Source organism: Orycteropus afer, unplaced genomic scaffold (assembly GCF_000298275.1).
Source record: "Orycteropus afer afer isolate SDZICR_OR568_19922 unplaced genomic scaffold, OryAfe1.0 scaffold00288, whole genome shotgun sequence".
NCBI lineage: Eukaryota > Metazoa > Chordata > Mammalia > Tubulidentata > Orycteropodidae > Orycteropus > Orycteropus afer.
The window spans coordinates 232,071-246,075 of NW_006921875.1; the positions used below are offsets into that span (position 1 = coordinate 232,071).

A 14,005-nucleotide genomic window follows, 5' to 3' on the forward strand; every position below is an offset into this window, starting at 1 on the left:
TATGTAAGTAATGATTTGGGTGGAAGTTTAGAGAGCAAATTAGTTTTCCATTCAACTATTTATACACATTTTTTTCTGAAACATTAGTTGTAATTTGCTCAATGTACCAGCTCTCCTCCTGCTTCTGCCCTGGGTTCCCCATTTCCGTTCATCCTTGTATCCTGCCTTCTGAGCTTTGTTTTTGGGCAAATGCAGCCCGTTTGATCTCATGTGGTAGATTATTCTTCTTGGGTGTTACTATTCACTTTGTAGGCCTGTCTGTTTGGCTGCAAAGTGATCCCCGGGGGGTGAGTTTCAGTTTGACGGGTGTCTAAGGGCCACAGTCTTGGAGATTCCACCAGTCTCTATCAGACCAGTAAGTCTGGTCTATTTTAATTTTAAGCTTTTGCATTTTATTCTACATTTCTCTCCCTTTCTATCCAGGGCCTCCTGTGGTCCCGATCAGAGCCGTCAGTAGAAGTGGTAGACAAACAATACATTTTTAATATACAAAGGGCACTTGTAAAACACTCAAAAGATGAATACCACAAGAGAAAAGTGGACAAAGACTAAATTTCAAAAGAAGATATTCCTAATGCCCAGTAAACAGATGGAACAATTCACCACCACAAATCAAAATGAAACCAAAAGATGGATAAGACTTAATCAAAGTGATTTTTATTAAGGATTTGGGACAACAGACTTTATATTACCATAACCATCTCATTTAATGTTCCACCTAAATTTAAAAATACTTTAAATGAAATATCATCCCGTAAGTGATTGTGAACTAGAATAGTTATACATTTGGAGATGCTAGGTGTTCATGAAAAGATTAAAATCATTCATAATTAGGACTTTCATACAAATAAGCATTGCTTAAGTTATTATTCTCAAACATTTCTTAATAACCTTAAAGTATAATTGATTTTATCAAAGCATCTTTTCATAGGTAGGATAAACTTTGGCCTAGGTCTTTTGGTTTATTTTTTCTTTCTTTTTTTAATTCCAAAGGGAATGGATAGCATGGCCTGTATTTGGAAACTTCCATTGGTTCTGGCCTACATGTCATGTGAGGCTGGGTGTGGCAGGAAAAATTTCATGTGGGCAGACTGGTAACCATTCCAGAACTGACTCCTCATTGCCAGGCTGCAGATATTGGTCTGTTATTGCAGGGTCATAAGGGCATTGGTGTGATCCCACTAGCCGCTCCATAGGAGAAAGATGATCCAGCCTGCTTCCATAAAGATTTATAGCCTTGGAAAACCCTATGGGGTTCACTGTGTCAGAATTGACTCAGTGACTGGATTTGGTTTGGTTTTAAGGGCAGTGGTGGTTTAGTGGTAAAATTCTCGCCTTCATGCATAAGATACAGATGTGATTCCTGGCCACTGCATGTGGTGTACAGATACCCCCTGTTACTGACCTGTGTGTTGCTATGATGTTGTGAACAAATTTCAGCAGAGCTGCCAGACTAAGATGAACCAGGAAGAAAGGCCTGGCAATTTCCTTTGGAATTCAACCAATGAAAACCAGTGGATCACAACAGTCCCATCTGTAGCTGATCATGGGGATGCCCCCAGCACTGGGGGCATGGGGTCACCATAAGTCAGGGTCTACTGGACAGCAGCTAAGAACAAGAACACTGTATAGGTTTATCACTCTGCAGTTCTAAACAGGTGTGTGCACTTGGATGTGCCTGTGCTCATGCATGTCTCAGGAGGAAAAAACGGTTTTGAGTAATGACATTGATATGTGATTTGAGTTTCACAATTAAAGGGAAAGGATGGCAAATGCTGGCTGGAAACACAGCAGCTGGCCTAGTAGGAACCCTTCACCTAGAGAAGTCTTCAACCAAAATAATCAGAGGAACAATGGAAGATCCCTTGTTAAAGATCAACTTTCCCAGGGAGCGAAAAGAATGCCAGGGCAGTGAGACAAAAGGCACAGCCCCTTAATCTTGGCTGTCATTCATAAAACCCCTTTTGTCTATTCAGAGCAGTTTGAGTGCTTGGCTCTGTGCTCCTTGCCTAAAGAAAGAACAAGAAGGAATTTTCACTAAGTTACACTTTCAATGAACTGAACTTTCTATGAAACAATTCAAACTGACTTCATGAATTTTTTTTCAAAGCAAGGTGATTTTTTTGGTGGTGTTTTTGAGCCAGAGGTTGCCGTATAGTAAAAGTTTTTTATTTTTTTTCTTTGCTGAACAGCTTAGAAAACATTGTTTTCGTTAATAATTTCTTAATTGAGTTCACACTAGGGGAATTAAAAAGAAAATGAGATGGTTAGCTTTTTAATAAAGACTGCTTGCCAGAGAAGGAGCATTTTTCCCTTGAATGCTATAAATACATTAAACATTTGCCTGCACCACAGCCATAAGTCATTGTAGAAGCCAAACACTGCCCCGGCAAAAGGCATTAGAGAAGAAACATTGGCATGCACTAGGAATTCTGCTATTGCCAACACTGGAAGCTTTTCCCCCTTAGATGAAAACTAGATGCATGTGCTTAGGTAACCCGTCAATCAATGGCACTAGAGGAGGATTTCAGATGCAAAGAGAAGGCTCACAGAATGAGCACGTATTTCTCTAGAGGCTTCCACCCTGTATGTACCAGCAAGGAAGTTATGATCAAATATTTATTAGCTGTGCCTTTGGCTGGGCTGTCTAATGTCTAAGCACAGGAAAAAGAAATGTCTTAAGGCAAGACTGAATTGCTTAACTTGTACCCTACCTAGAAACAAACATCTGCTCTTTAATTATACTTAGAAGTGTCCAAACACCCGTCCCCCCCTTCTTGCTCCAGGGATGCTTATGTTGGCTTATTTTGCAACTGTGTTTAGTCATGGAATTTCCAGTGTCTGGGGAAGGGGGCCCGTGGTCAATGAGTCAGATTTTTAACCCATGAAAAGGGTGATTTGATGAGACAAGGGATGATGCTTGGAGCATAGGCATGACTGGTTTGGATCACAGTTGAAAGATTAAGCAAGAGGGCACTGGCAATATCTGTTCTTTCCTCCGTCACAGCCATGGTGATTCACCTTGTCACCTGCAAAAAGGATGTGGGGCGGCATCCTCCCACTCCTAACTTCATGCAAGGCGGAAAGAATCAAGAACGGTGTCAACAGCCCAAGGCTTGTTCCTATCAGGCGGAGGTCAGATATACTGCCACCCTTCAGGCTTTTTGCCAATTCTAACACCAACTGTCCCTGTATGACACTCACTACTTCTGCAGGGTTTGAGAATTCATTGCAGCAGCCGCACCGAACTTGCAGAGTATGCTCTCGATCGTGGAGTTTATTAGGGAAGTAACAAGCTACAATTCAGGTTCAGGAGTACTCAGGATACAATTCTTCAATCAGGACAGTTTCTCAGTGGTGTCACAAGCACACTTCTCTCTTTGACCTTGGCCTCTCAGCCTGGCTTACAAAGCTCTTTTAGCCCTGCTGGTAGGTGGACCCCATTCTCCCCGCAAGCCTTCTGCCTGAAGGCTCGCTTTCCTGCTTTGCCTCATCCCAGTGTCTCAGTTCTGTTGCTTCTGCTGCCATCTCCCTGCTATCTCAGTGCAGAAACCTCAGGTCCAAGGATACACTCCACTTCTGGCTCTTCTTTTGATGGCAGTGAGATATCCCCGCTTCCACCTCTGTGATTTTTCAGCCTAGTGGAAGGGCAAGACTGACCAATGCTCATGTTAAGGTTCCATACATTTTATTTCTATGGTCCCATCCCCACAAGAAGGAGCTCTGGTAGCATAGTGCCTAAGGCATTTGACTGCTAACCAGAAGGCTGATGGTTCAAACCCACCAGCCACTCCTCAGAAGGAAGGTTGGGCAATCTACTTCTGTAGTGACACTGCCTCGGAAACCCAAGGAGGGGTCGCTATGAGTTGGGTTTGACTCCAGGGCACATAACAACAACAACAACAATCTCCACAAGAGTGCCATGTACCTTATTTACATTGTTAACGAACTATCTAGTCCCCTTGGTGAGCCCCAAACACCTCACACTTACATAGTTCCATCCAGTCATCTGGTGAGAGTCACAAAGACCATGACTAGAAGAGCCATAGTAATCTCACTGCACTGCACCATCTCACCCACCAATTCTCTGCTCCATTGGAAATATTTCTCGTGTTTCATTCACCCAAATGGTAATGGGGCAAAGCCAGGGCTGGGAGCAGGGAGGTCTCTCCTAGGATAGCTCTTGGTACATGGAGAGTTCTGTTGGTATTCCAGTGCCCTTAAGAATATTACTAACCCTCCCCTGTAGGCAGTAACTCCAAATAAGAGGTTGAACTCCTGGGGTGTGATCAGAACCACTAGTTTTAATCATCTAAGTTGACTGCTGCCTCAAAATTGAGACCAAGCTTGATTTTAAAAAGACTGAGAACGCTGCCTTGGGACAGTAATTGTTTTACCTCGTAGGTTTGAGATGGAGCCTGGAAATTGGTATTTTTAGAAAGTTTTCCAAATGATTCCAGTTTAGAATTTTTTTCAGGTCTCAGTGATATTCTGTTGACAAGAATGCATTAATTGTATTCATCATATGGAATGGCACCAGGAAGAATTTGGTTAATTATTAAAAAGGAAAAGTCTGTATCCTTCTGTCCAGCCCATCTCTCTCTGATACCGGGAGAGCTGCCTGCTTTACCTTTCTGTATCTCCACCCTCCTTTGCTTTACAATAGGAGCTCTGGTGGTGTAGTGCCTAAGGCACTTGACTGCTAACCAGAAGGCTCTCAGTTCAAACCCACCAGCCACTCCTCAGAAGGAAGATTGGGCAATCTACTTCCTATTGATACCACCTTGGAAACCCAAGGAGGGGTCGCTAGGAGTTGCATTCGACTCAACGGCAGTGTATTTGCTTTGCTTTGTAGTGGAGCCTTGCAGACTCAGTGGATGAGCGCTCGACTGCTAACCAGGAGGTTGATGGTTTGAACCCACCACCCGTTCCACTGGAGGAGGATGTAGCAATCTACTTAAAAACCTATGAGGCAATTCTACCCTGTTCTGTTGGGTTGCTGTGAGTCAGAATCAACTCAATGGCAATGAGTTCGGGTTTTTTGTTTGCTTGTTTTTGCAGTGAAGATAACCAGCCCATTGTGTGTGCCAGGGGTGTGGCAAGGAGAATGCTTTTGTAACTGGCACTGGTTAAGCCAGAGAAATGACGGAGGGTAGGAGGAGATCCCAAAGAAAGGGAAAGAAAATACCTGACTGAATGACGCTGGTCATAACATTTCCACTTTAAGTTCTGACTGTATCTTTCTTCTTCAGCCAGCACAATCCGGCCAGAGGATGACATGGTTACCCCAGGTGCAGAAGATAAAACAGCGACTCCAGGTGCAGAAGATAAAATAGTGACCCCAGGTGTCAGTGAAAAGCCCAATGAGACCACTGACTTGACAGCTCTGGTGAGTGTCCTGGGAAAACAGAACCTTGTCCTATAAGCATGTGTTCATGCAAAGATATAAAACCCAAACCCATTGTCGTCCAGTCAATTCCAACTCATAGTAACCCTATAGGACAAGGTAGAACTACTCTGTGGTGTTTCCAAGGCTGTAAATCTTTTATAAGACTGTCACATCTTTCTCCCACAAAGCTTGGACTGCTGATGGTTTTGGTTAACACCCAAGTGCTTTAACCACTGCCCCACGAGGGCTCCTGTGCAAAACTATATCTAAAATCAGTGTGAGCCACTGCATACAAAACAACTGTTATATGGCTCAAAACAAAAGCTACTTTCCAATTTCTTCCAGCTGACAGTTAGCTGGTATGCTGATCACAGGTGATTTGAGAGTTTAGATCTGATAAAGGACTAGGTTTTTATATTTTCAATCTGTTACAACCCAATTTTCAATATAATAAACATCTTGGATAGTATAGCAATGACATCGTTATATTGTTGTTGTTAGGTGCCATAGCATCAACTCCTATCCATAGTACCCTTGTGTGACAGAGTCTAGGGAACGGCTCAGCAAGACTTTTCTTTTGTGGAACTCTGGGAAGGTTTGAACCACCGACCTTTCAGTTAGCAGCCAAATGCTTAACTATATTGTAATGGTCCCTGGGTGGCATAAAAGATTAAGTGCTTGTCTACTAACCAAAAGATTGCAGACATCAGAGGTATCTCAAGTTAAAATAAGCCTAATGATCAATTTTCAAAATGTCACCATTAAAAACCCTATGGAGTACAGTTCTACTCATGGGTCACTATGAGTTGGAATTGACTCTGCCAATTGGTTTGACATGGCTATAAAAGTTTCTAAATATGCATTTCCAATTTCTTATCTGGATGTAAAGGAGCTCTGGTGGCACAGTGCCTAAGGCATTGGACTGCTAACCAGAAGGTTGGCGGTTCAAACCCACCAGCCACTCTGTGGAAGGAAGACGGGGCAGTCTACTTCTGTAAAGATTTATCACCTCAGAAACCCAATGGCGATTGCTATGAGTTGGAATGGGCTCGATGCCAGTGGGTTTATCTGGATGTAGACTAGTATAAACATGGACTGGGATTGGCTAAGAGACCAAATTAGTGTAAACTCTGCAATCTCAACTTGCATGATTTGAACCTAATGAATTTCAGTCAACTCATAAGTGTCTTAACCACTTGCCTTAGGCAAGACCTTGTGTTAGTCACTTGGGAGCGATATGAGGAGGTATATGTCACACTCCTAACACTGTTATAGAACAGTGGTTCCTACCGTCCTGCCTGACCCCAATGGGCCACTCTCCCCTGAACTTGAATATTTTAGCCATGTTGGCCTTCTTTCTGACCTTCAAGCATACAAGTTTGTTCCATTTTAGGGCTTATGTTTTCTTGGCCTAGAATACTTTTGCTCTTAATTCTGAAGTTTAAATATTATCTCGAAGAGATCTAAAGTAACCCACTTACCCCTTAATAGTTATTCTGTAGCACAGGAGTCAGCAACCTGCCTGCTGGATTTGGCCCACTGCCTATTTTTATAAATAAAATTTTATTGAAACACAGCCATGTCTATTTGGTTGAGATTTATCTGACTCTCTTCACACATTAAGAACAGAGTTGAGTAGTTGTGACAGAGACAGGATGTCCACAAAGCTGAAAATATTTACCATTTGGCCCTTTACAGAAACAGTTTGCTGACCTCTGATGTAGTCCATTATCCTAGCTTGTATTTTATTTGAAGCATGCAGATTCATCTAACATTTCCTTTTTCATTTGTTTACATGTTAAATGTCCACCCCACCCCAGAATGTAGGCTGCAAATGGTCAGGGAATTTATCTTACCATTATATCCCTAGGACCTGGAACCATACCGGGCACATAGTAGGTCCTCACTTGTATATTTGTTGGAATGCTTGATTGGCATGAACTCTGCAGTTAACATTCTCTTCCAAGTCCTGGCTTTTGTCACTTATTGGCTGTGAGGTTTAGCATATTATCTGATCTCTCTGGGCCTTCTTCATACAATAGGACTAATAATAGGATCTCCTTGATAAAATTGTACTTGGGGTAAATGAGAATATATTTAAAGGGACTGGCACATAGTAGGGGGAGATCTGGTAGCGTAGTGCCTAAGGCATTTGACTGCTAACCAGAAGGCTGGTGGGTACCTCGGAAGGAAGATTAGGCAATCTACTTCCATAGTGAGGCTGCCTCGGAAACCCAAGGAGGGGTTGCTAGAGTTGGATCTGATTCAATGGCAGTGAGTTTTTTTTTTTTTTTTTTTCTTTTGGGCACTAGCTTTTACTAAAAGCTAGTTATTACTCTAATTGAGGGAGGAGAGCATTAAAGGATGAGAAGGCATGCTGTGTGCCAAATAAATGTTACAGGGAATAATTGCCATTCAAGATCAAGGGAGAGAAAGAATTAAAGCCTAGTGATCCAGTGATCTCAAAAGAATTAAGACCCCAGGAAGTCAACAGACTAAACATTTGGCATGTGTTTCAGGAGTAAGCTTATTTCTGTACCCAACCATATTGTTTCATTTTTTCCCCTGTTCCACTTTAAATTTATTCCATCACATTTTATGTACTCATACCCTCAAGGATCTGTTTCTAAGATAGAATATATTTTTTAAGACTGTAGGTCTTACTGCCTATTTTGCCTCACGTACATCTCCAATAGGTGCCAACAAGTACAGAGAGTGTGACACACAGTCACAACGAGGACTACCTATCAACCTTCAAAAGCACAGTCCCTAGGCAAGAAGAAAGCCAGAGCACTACAACCCCAGGTGTAGCAACTGGTAGCTCCACAGGTAAGAAAACTGGTCACCCAAATAGGGATTTTATATAATTAATGCATTCCAAAATTCCATGAACAAATACAGTAGGGGACCTATTGGAATGCAAGAGTGAATTCTGAGGGAAACTTTCTTTAGTAGGTTCAAAATTTGTTTTTTTGGGTTGGTAAAAGCTGAACAATCCCTCTACTTTGATGGCACTAAGGATAATGCTCCCACAAGGCCAAGTTTAAGTAGCTACTGATGTCATGCTGCCACATTAGCTGATCCTAATCTAATAAAACACTAAAGGAAGAACTTTGTGCTGACACCCTAGAGCATAAAACTCAAAACTTTTTTTTTCCCCATGTTTTATCCTAAAGTTACTGTTATGAAATAGGTTTTATTATTTTAAAAGTTAAAATACAAAACAAAAAACAGTTCGATGAGGCTCATGATTTCCCTAGGGGGTCTACAAGAGGAGGGAGCACATTAGATGGGGTGGTAGTTTCTGAGGCTCTGGAAGGGTCAGTCTGTAATGGAACTTGCCATACTTATGACCTAATATGTTTCTAGTATGAATTCATCTTCCACAAATACCATTTTTAAAAATCATGTCACAACCCATTCCCTCCCCAATTAACTAAATTATACTAATCATTTCATGGTTCCCAGAATAAAGAACAAGACCCTAGCATGTTAAAGTTACCATAGTCAGTCCTCACCTTCACTGATTTATTCTAACCTATGTAGATCTTAAGAGGTTTTATGCTAATATTTACCATCTTACATTGAGGCCAAGTCTGTAATATGGAATAACAATTTATTTTCAACCAGGATTTTGGATATTTGCATGATTTGCAGTCAGTGCCCACAGCAGTGAGAATGGAACACCTTTTAGGGAACCTTTGGGAGTGGACTTTGAGTATTTGCCTTTATTTTAAGGTCTAGAACTTCACTCATGTGAAAGAGGAAAGATCATTTCATTACAACTTAACGATGGAAATTTCTAGGAACTTTTGCTTCATTGAGAGAAATTTATTTATTTATTTTCCAAATTGCCATATTTTGTGATAGAAAAGGAACTTAACCTTCCGATAGCTGCAGTGAGTGCTTGCCAACTTGAGCAATTTTATATAAATCATTTTATCTGGGCTGTTTCTCCATCTCTAAAATGGAAGTAAGCATAAAGACCTTGTCTAAAGCAACGGTTCCAATTCTGGTTGTACATATGGCCGACCTGGAAAGTTACTCTCCAATATACATTTCCAGGTCCAAACCCCAATCTGTTCTTAAAAAAACGTTATAGCACTTCTGTGGTAGTTAAGATTGCCTGTCATCTTGGCTGGGCCTGGTTGAGTGGCTGGGCAGTTGGATGTAGTTCTTCCCATGGTGAGATTGGTAATTAACTCCATGGTGGAATCTATTGGAGCAGCTGAGTAGCTGCTTTAGGGATGTGGGCTGCTTCCAGTGTATAAGAAGCAACTTTGAAAAAAGTCTCCAGCTTTTGGCATGCTAGAACTCTGCATGTAGCCGAGTTGTTGTTCAGCAGCCTGCCATACTCTGTCGATCTTGGGACTTATAATGGACTTGAATCAATGGCCTACCATGTGGTTTGGTAATATCAGGGACTGTGGCCTTTTACTTGTCCACCTTGGGTTTGTCAGCCTCAGCAACCAGCAGCTGCCTGAGTGAAGAGATGCCTCTAGCTTCAGTGGGCCGGGAGCAAGAGGCAGAGCTGAAGTCCAAAGTTGGGGCTTTCATCCAGCCTTTAGAGCCTGCCACTTTGAGCTCGGACTTCTAGCCTCCAAACTGTAAGAGAATAAACTCCTCTGTTCAAGCCATCCCATTTGTGGTATATATTCCTGTCAGAGTGGCACTAGGTAACCGAAACAACTTCTGAGGATTCAAATAAACTTCATAAAACCCTTTGATAATGAAGTCCAAATGTCATGCCAAGGTGCTAAAGAAAGGATGAACATTTGAAAGCCAGAGAGAACCAAATAGATCTAAGTAAGAAAAGAAGAATCAATATGTGATCATTGGAAAGCACTTTAAACATTTGGAAGAGGATTGCTCATTCTTAACACGGGTTAACAACTCATTAGCTGCAGAAAATGGAACCCTCCAAGTTGAGCTCTCTCTTTACCATACCAGGATGCCTCTCTTCCTGTTCCTTAAAAAATCCTCAATTGCATGCGAAATACTCATGGTCAGTCTTCCTTCCTGTTCCCTGCCCCACTGTGTCACAAAAAGTGATCTTGAAATTAGCACATTTCTGCTTCGCATTACAGTATTCCAAGTTTTTTTTTTTTTTTTTTAATTACGGTAAACATATACATATAAAAAGTGTTTTTCATTTCAACCATTTTCTTCCAGCCTTTTGAACATGCACAGTTCAATGGCATGAGTTACATTCCACCATATTATGCAGGCTTCATCACCATCTGTTGCCAAATTTTTTCATTACTCTTAACCTCCTAAGAAGTTTTTACTTGGGAGTTAAAATGTAATTATAAGTATTTAGTTTTTTTAAGAGGTAATTTTATTAGAACAAATGTTAAGCTTTCCCATGGGAAACAGCCCACTACAATGATGTCTACATGTATGACACATTCTCATGTTCACAGTCAGTGTGATTGGGGGTAGTTCTGGAGTAAAGGACTAATTAGTAAGCTCTAATTCATCAACAAATCTTCCACAAAGTTATTTTAATTTTGGTAACATGTTTCCTAACCCATAGGTGTCATTGGTGGTGATAAATTGTGTGTCAACCAAAAGAAAATTCATTGCCGTTGAGTCAATTCAAACTCATGGCAACTCTATGGGACAGAACTGCCCCATAGGGTTTCCAAGGCTGTAATCTTTATGGAAGCAGACTGCTACATCTTTTTCCTACAGAGCAGCTGGTGGGTTCGTACCACTATCCTTTCAATTATCAGCCAAGCACTTAACTGTTAAGACCCTAGAATTGGCAGCCATCATGTTATCAAATGGCTAATCTGTCTCTGCTAATAGTTGCCATTAGGAAATGGCATTTTGTGAGTTGGTTCAATGACATCTTTGTTCTAGGCAGGCCTCAAATCCAGCAGTCTCCTAATTACTTTGTGACAGGACAGCACAGGCAACTAGAGCTTCATGTATATGTTCTAGAGCTGTGGGTTCCACTTGTACAGGATTAAGAGATTTCTGGGACACCTACATGGGGGCCATCTTGAAAAGGCATGTTATTTTAACAAGACTCTTGGTTTTAAAAAAAGTGTGTGTGACTTATTTCAAACCCAACTATTAGAGTGTCACTTGATGGTTGGCTAGTATCACCTTTCAATAGGAAATCTATTAGTTATCTCTGGGATTTTGCAAATTGTAAACCAAGTTCTAAGATGCCTTGGTGTAGCATGGTTAAGCACTAGTTAAACTAACTGAGAGATTGGAAATATGAACCCACTAGCTGTTCCACAGGAGAATGCTGTGACAGTCTGCTTCCGTAAAGATTTACAGCCTAGGAAACACTGTGGGGGCAATTCTACTCTGTTCTATAGGGTAGTTATGAGTCCGAATTGACTCAACAGCAATAGTTTTGTTTCTTTAATAAAAAACCCCACAAATTTTAGGATAAGGTTCTGATTGATTTACTTCTTTCCATTGTCTCATTAAGTCATCTTGACCTTTTCTCCATCTGCAGTTTAGGTAAGCAACCACCATACAGAGGAGCCAAGAGTTAACATACAAAGAAGTTAATGGGAAAAACAAAATAACAAAGCAATAATAAAATTCTTTTACTTTTACAAAATTATGTGAAAGAAATTCACAATGAGAAATATTCACATTATAACTGTTGGCCTAGGTTTGACTGTAGATAATAGAAATTATGAAATAACATTGGCATGAATTTAAACAAAAAACAAATCAGACCAGTTCCTGTTGAGTCAACCCCGACTCATGGAGGTATGTGTGTGTCAGAGTCAAACTGCTCAGTAAGGATTTCAGTGGCTGAGTTTTTGGAAGCAGATCATCAAGCCTTTTCCCGAGACACCTCGAGTGGACTCAAACCCTCAACCTTTCAATAGCAGCCAAACTTGTTAACTGTGTGCATCCCCCAGACACTTCTCATTCAGCTTAGCTGACAATATTGCTGCCCTGTAAAATCTGGACTTGCATACTCTGGAAGAAGTAGGGAATGGATATTGTATAGATAAGTCAACAGTCTTGGCCACATCTTCCCAAACTAGAATATACTCTGAAAATAAACATCCTTCATACAGAGGCGTTCAAGTAGACTTTGTAACAGTGTGTGAGTTTTCCATGGTCTTGGCATTGGACTAAAAACCAACCCCTGGATTCTATTCAAGATCTCTGTGGCTCAGTTTTCTTGATCCTGTCTTCTAAAGTGATGAGATAAAAGTAATATAAACAAAAGTACTATAAGCCCATAGACTGAAGAAATGTCCATAATTCAAAACTAATAATTATTATGAAGACCAGTACCATGTCAGCACTTGCTTAAAAATGCACTGATCCAAGTCATGAAATTACCCTCTTTGCTTCTGTTTTATACCTTTTGCTTATGGTAAATCTATCTTTTGCCAATTGTTAAACTAGCTACTAAATCTTAGTAATTTTATATCATTACATCTCTCTTTACAGAGAACATGAGTGAAGGAGCGACAGTTGAGAATGGTAGGTAGATTTTAGTATCAAAATATTTCTATGGGAATTAAAAAAAGGGGAGTTCTTTGAACCTAATTTTTTAGATGGGTTACATTCACTCTTGGATATAGGAGCAGGAGCAAACTAGAGTATCTAAGAAGGTCAGATTTCAAAACTTTTTTATTTTTTTTAAAGAGAGAACAAAGGGAATTTCCTGTATTTGAAAATAAGTAAACCACAAATAAGTCTGTTCACTTAATGACAGCTATGGTAAATGGTTGCATATCACAACTTATTGTTACCAAGAATGAAAACGGGGTTAATTAATAGCTATACAGAAATACTACCCAACAATGGTGAAGCCAGTGAGTGTTATGCTTGATGCATCCTGAAACCCAGAAATTGTCTGTACTTATGGGACTGGAAGCTTCTCCTTTTGTAAGTCAATGTCCACTGGATACAGAGGAAGCAACATTCAGCATTATTTGGTGTCTGTAAGTGGGGCAGTGGCAGTATTTATATATAGCATGCTTTATCACAGGTGTGTTATTTATCTGGGCTCATGCCATTTTTTCTTTTTTTTTTTTTTTGTCCTTATCCCTCCTCCCCCAATTCAGATGGTTTGGAAACAGCTACCCTGGTTGGAATCATAATTGGGATCTTAGTACTCATTGGTGTCATTGGTGGGATCATCTTTGTGATTGTGCGAAAAACGTCGGGAAGATACTCGTAAGTAAATAACCTACACTGATGTGATAAGCAGCTCAAACCTTTGAACTTGTAGAAACCTCCATATAAAGGTCATATTAACAAGTCCCTTACCTTTACAAGTACTTCATCTTAAGTTACCATAGTGGAGGTCTACTTGGGGCCTATAAGTTTCCTAGGAAGAAACTTGGAACCAACAAAAGCAAAAACCAAACTCACTGCCGTTGAGTCATTTCCAACTCACAGTGACCCCTCCTTGGGTTTCTGAGGTGGTATCTCTACAAAAGTAGATTGTCCAACCTTCCTTCTGAGGAGTGGCTGGTAGGTTTGAACCACCAGCCTTCTGGTTAGCAGTCAGATGCCTTAGGCACTACACCATAAGTTGACATTGGTTGAAGAAGACCAAGTGTGATCTCTTGTCTTAACTTGAAACCCAAATCAAGTTTCATCTTGCCACCTCATCAC

At 40.7% G+C, this 14,005-nt stretch overlaps 1 protein-coding gene across 1 annotated transcript in view; it reads left to right on the plus strand.

Annotated features, from left to right (window-relative positions):
- The window catches only part of PDPN (podoplanin), a 42,572-nt gene extending 29,007 nt beyond the window's left edge, over nt 1–13,565 (plus strand). Inside the window, exons 2-4 of the mRNA XM_042782300.1 lie at nt 5,253–5,389; nt 8,086–8,218; nt 13,450–13,565. Of these exons, the coding sequence (XP_042638234.1) occupies nt 5,253–5,389; nt 8,086–8,218; nt 13,450–13,565 (386 nt within the window). The remainder of the gene's footprint in view (nt 1–5,252; nt 5,390–8,085; nt 8,219–13,449) is intronic.
- The last annotated feature ends 440 nt before the right edge of the window (nt 13,566–14,005 follow it).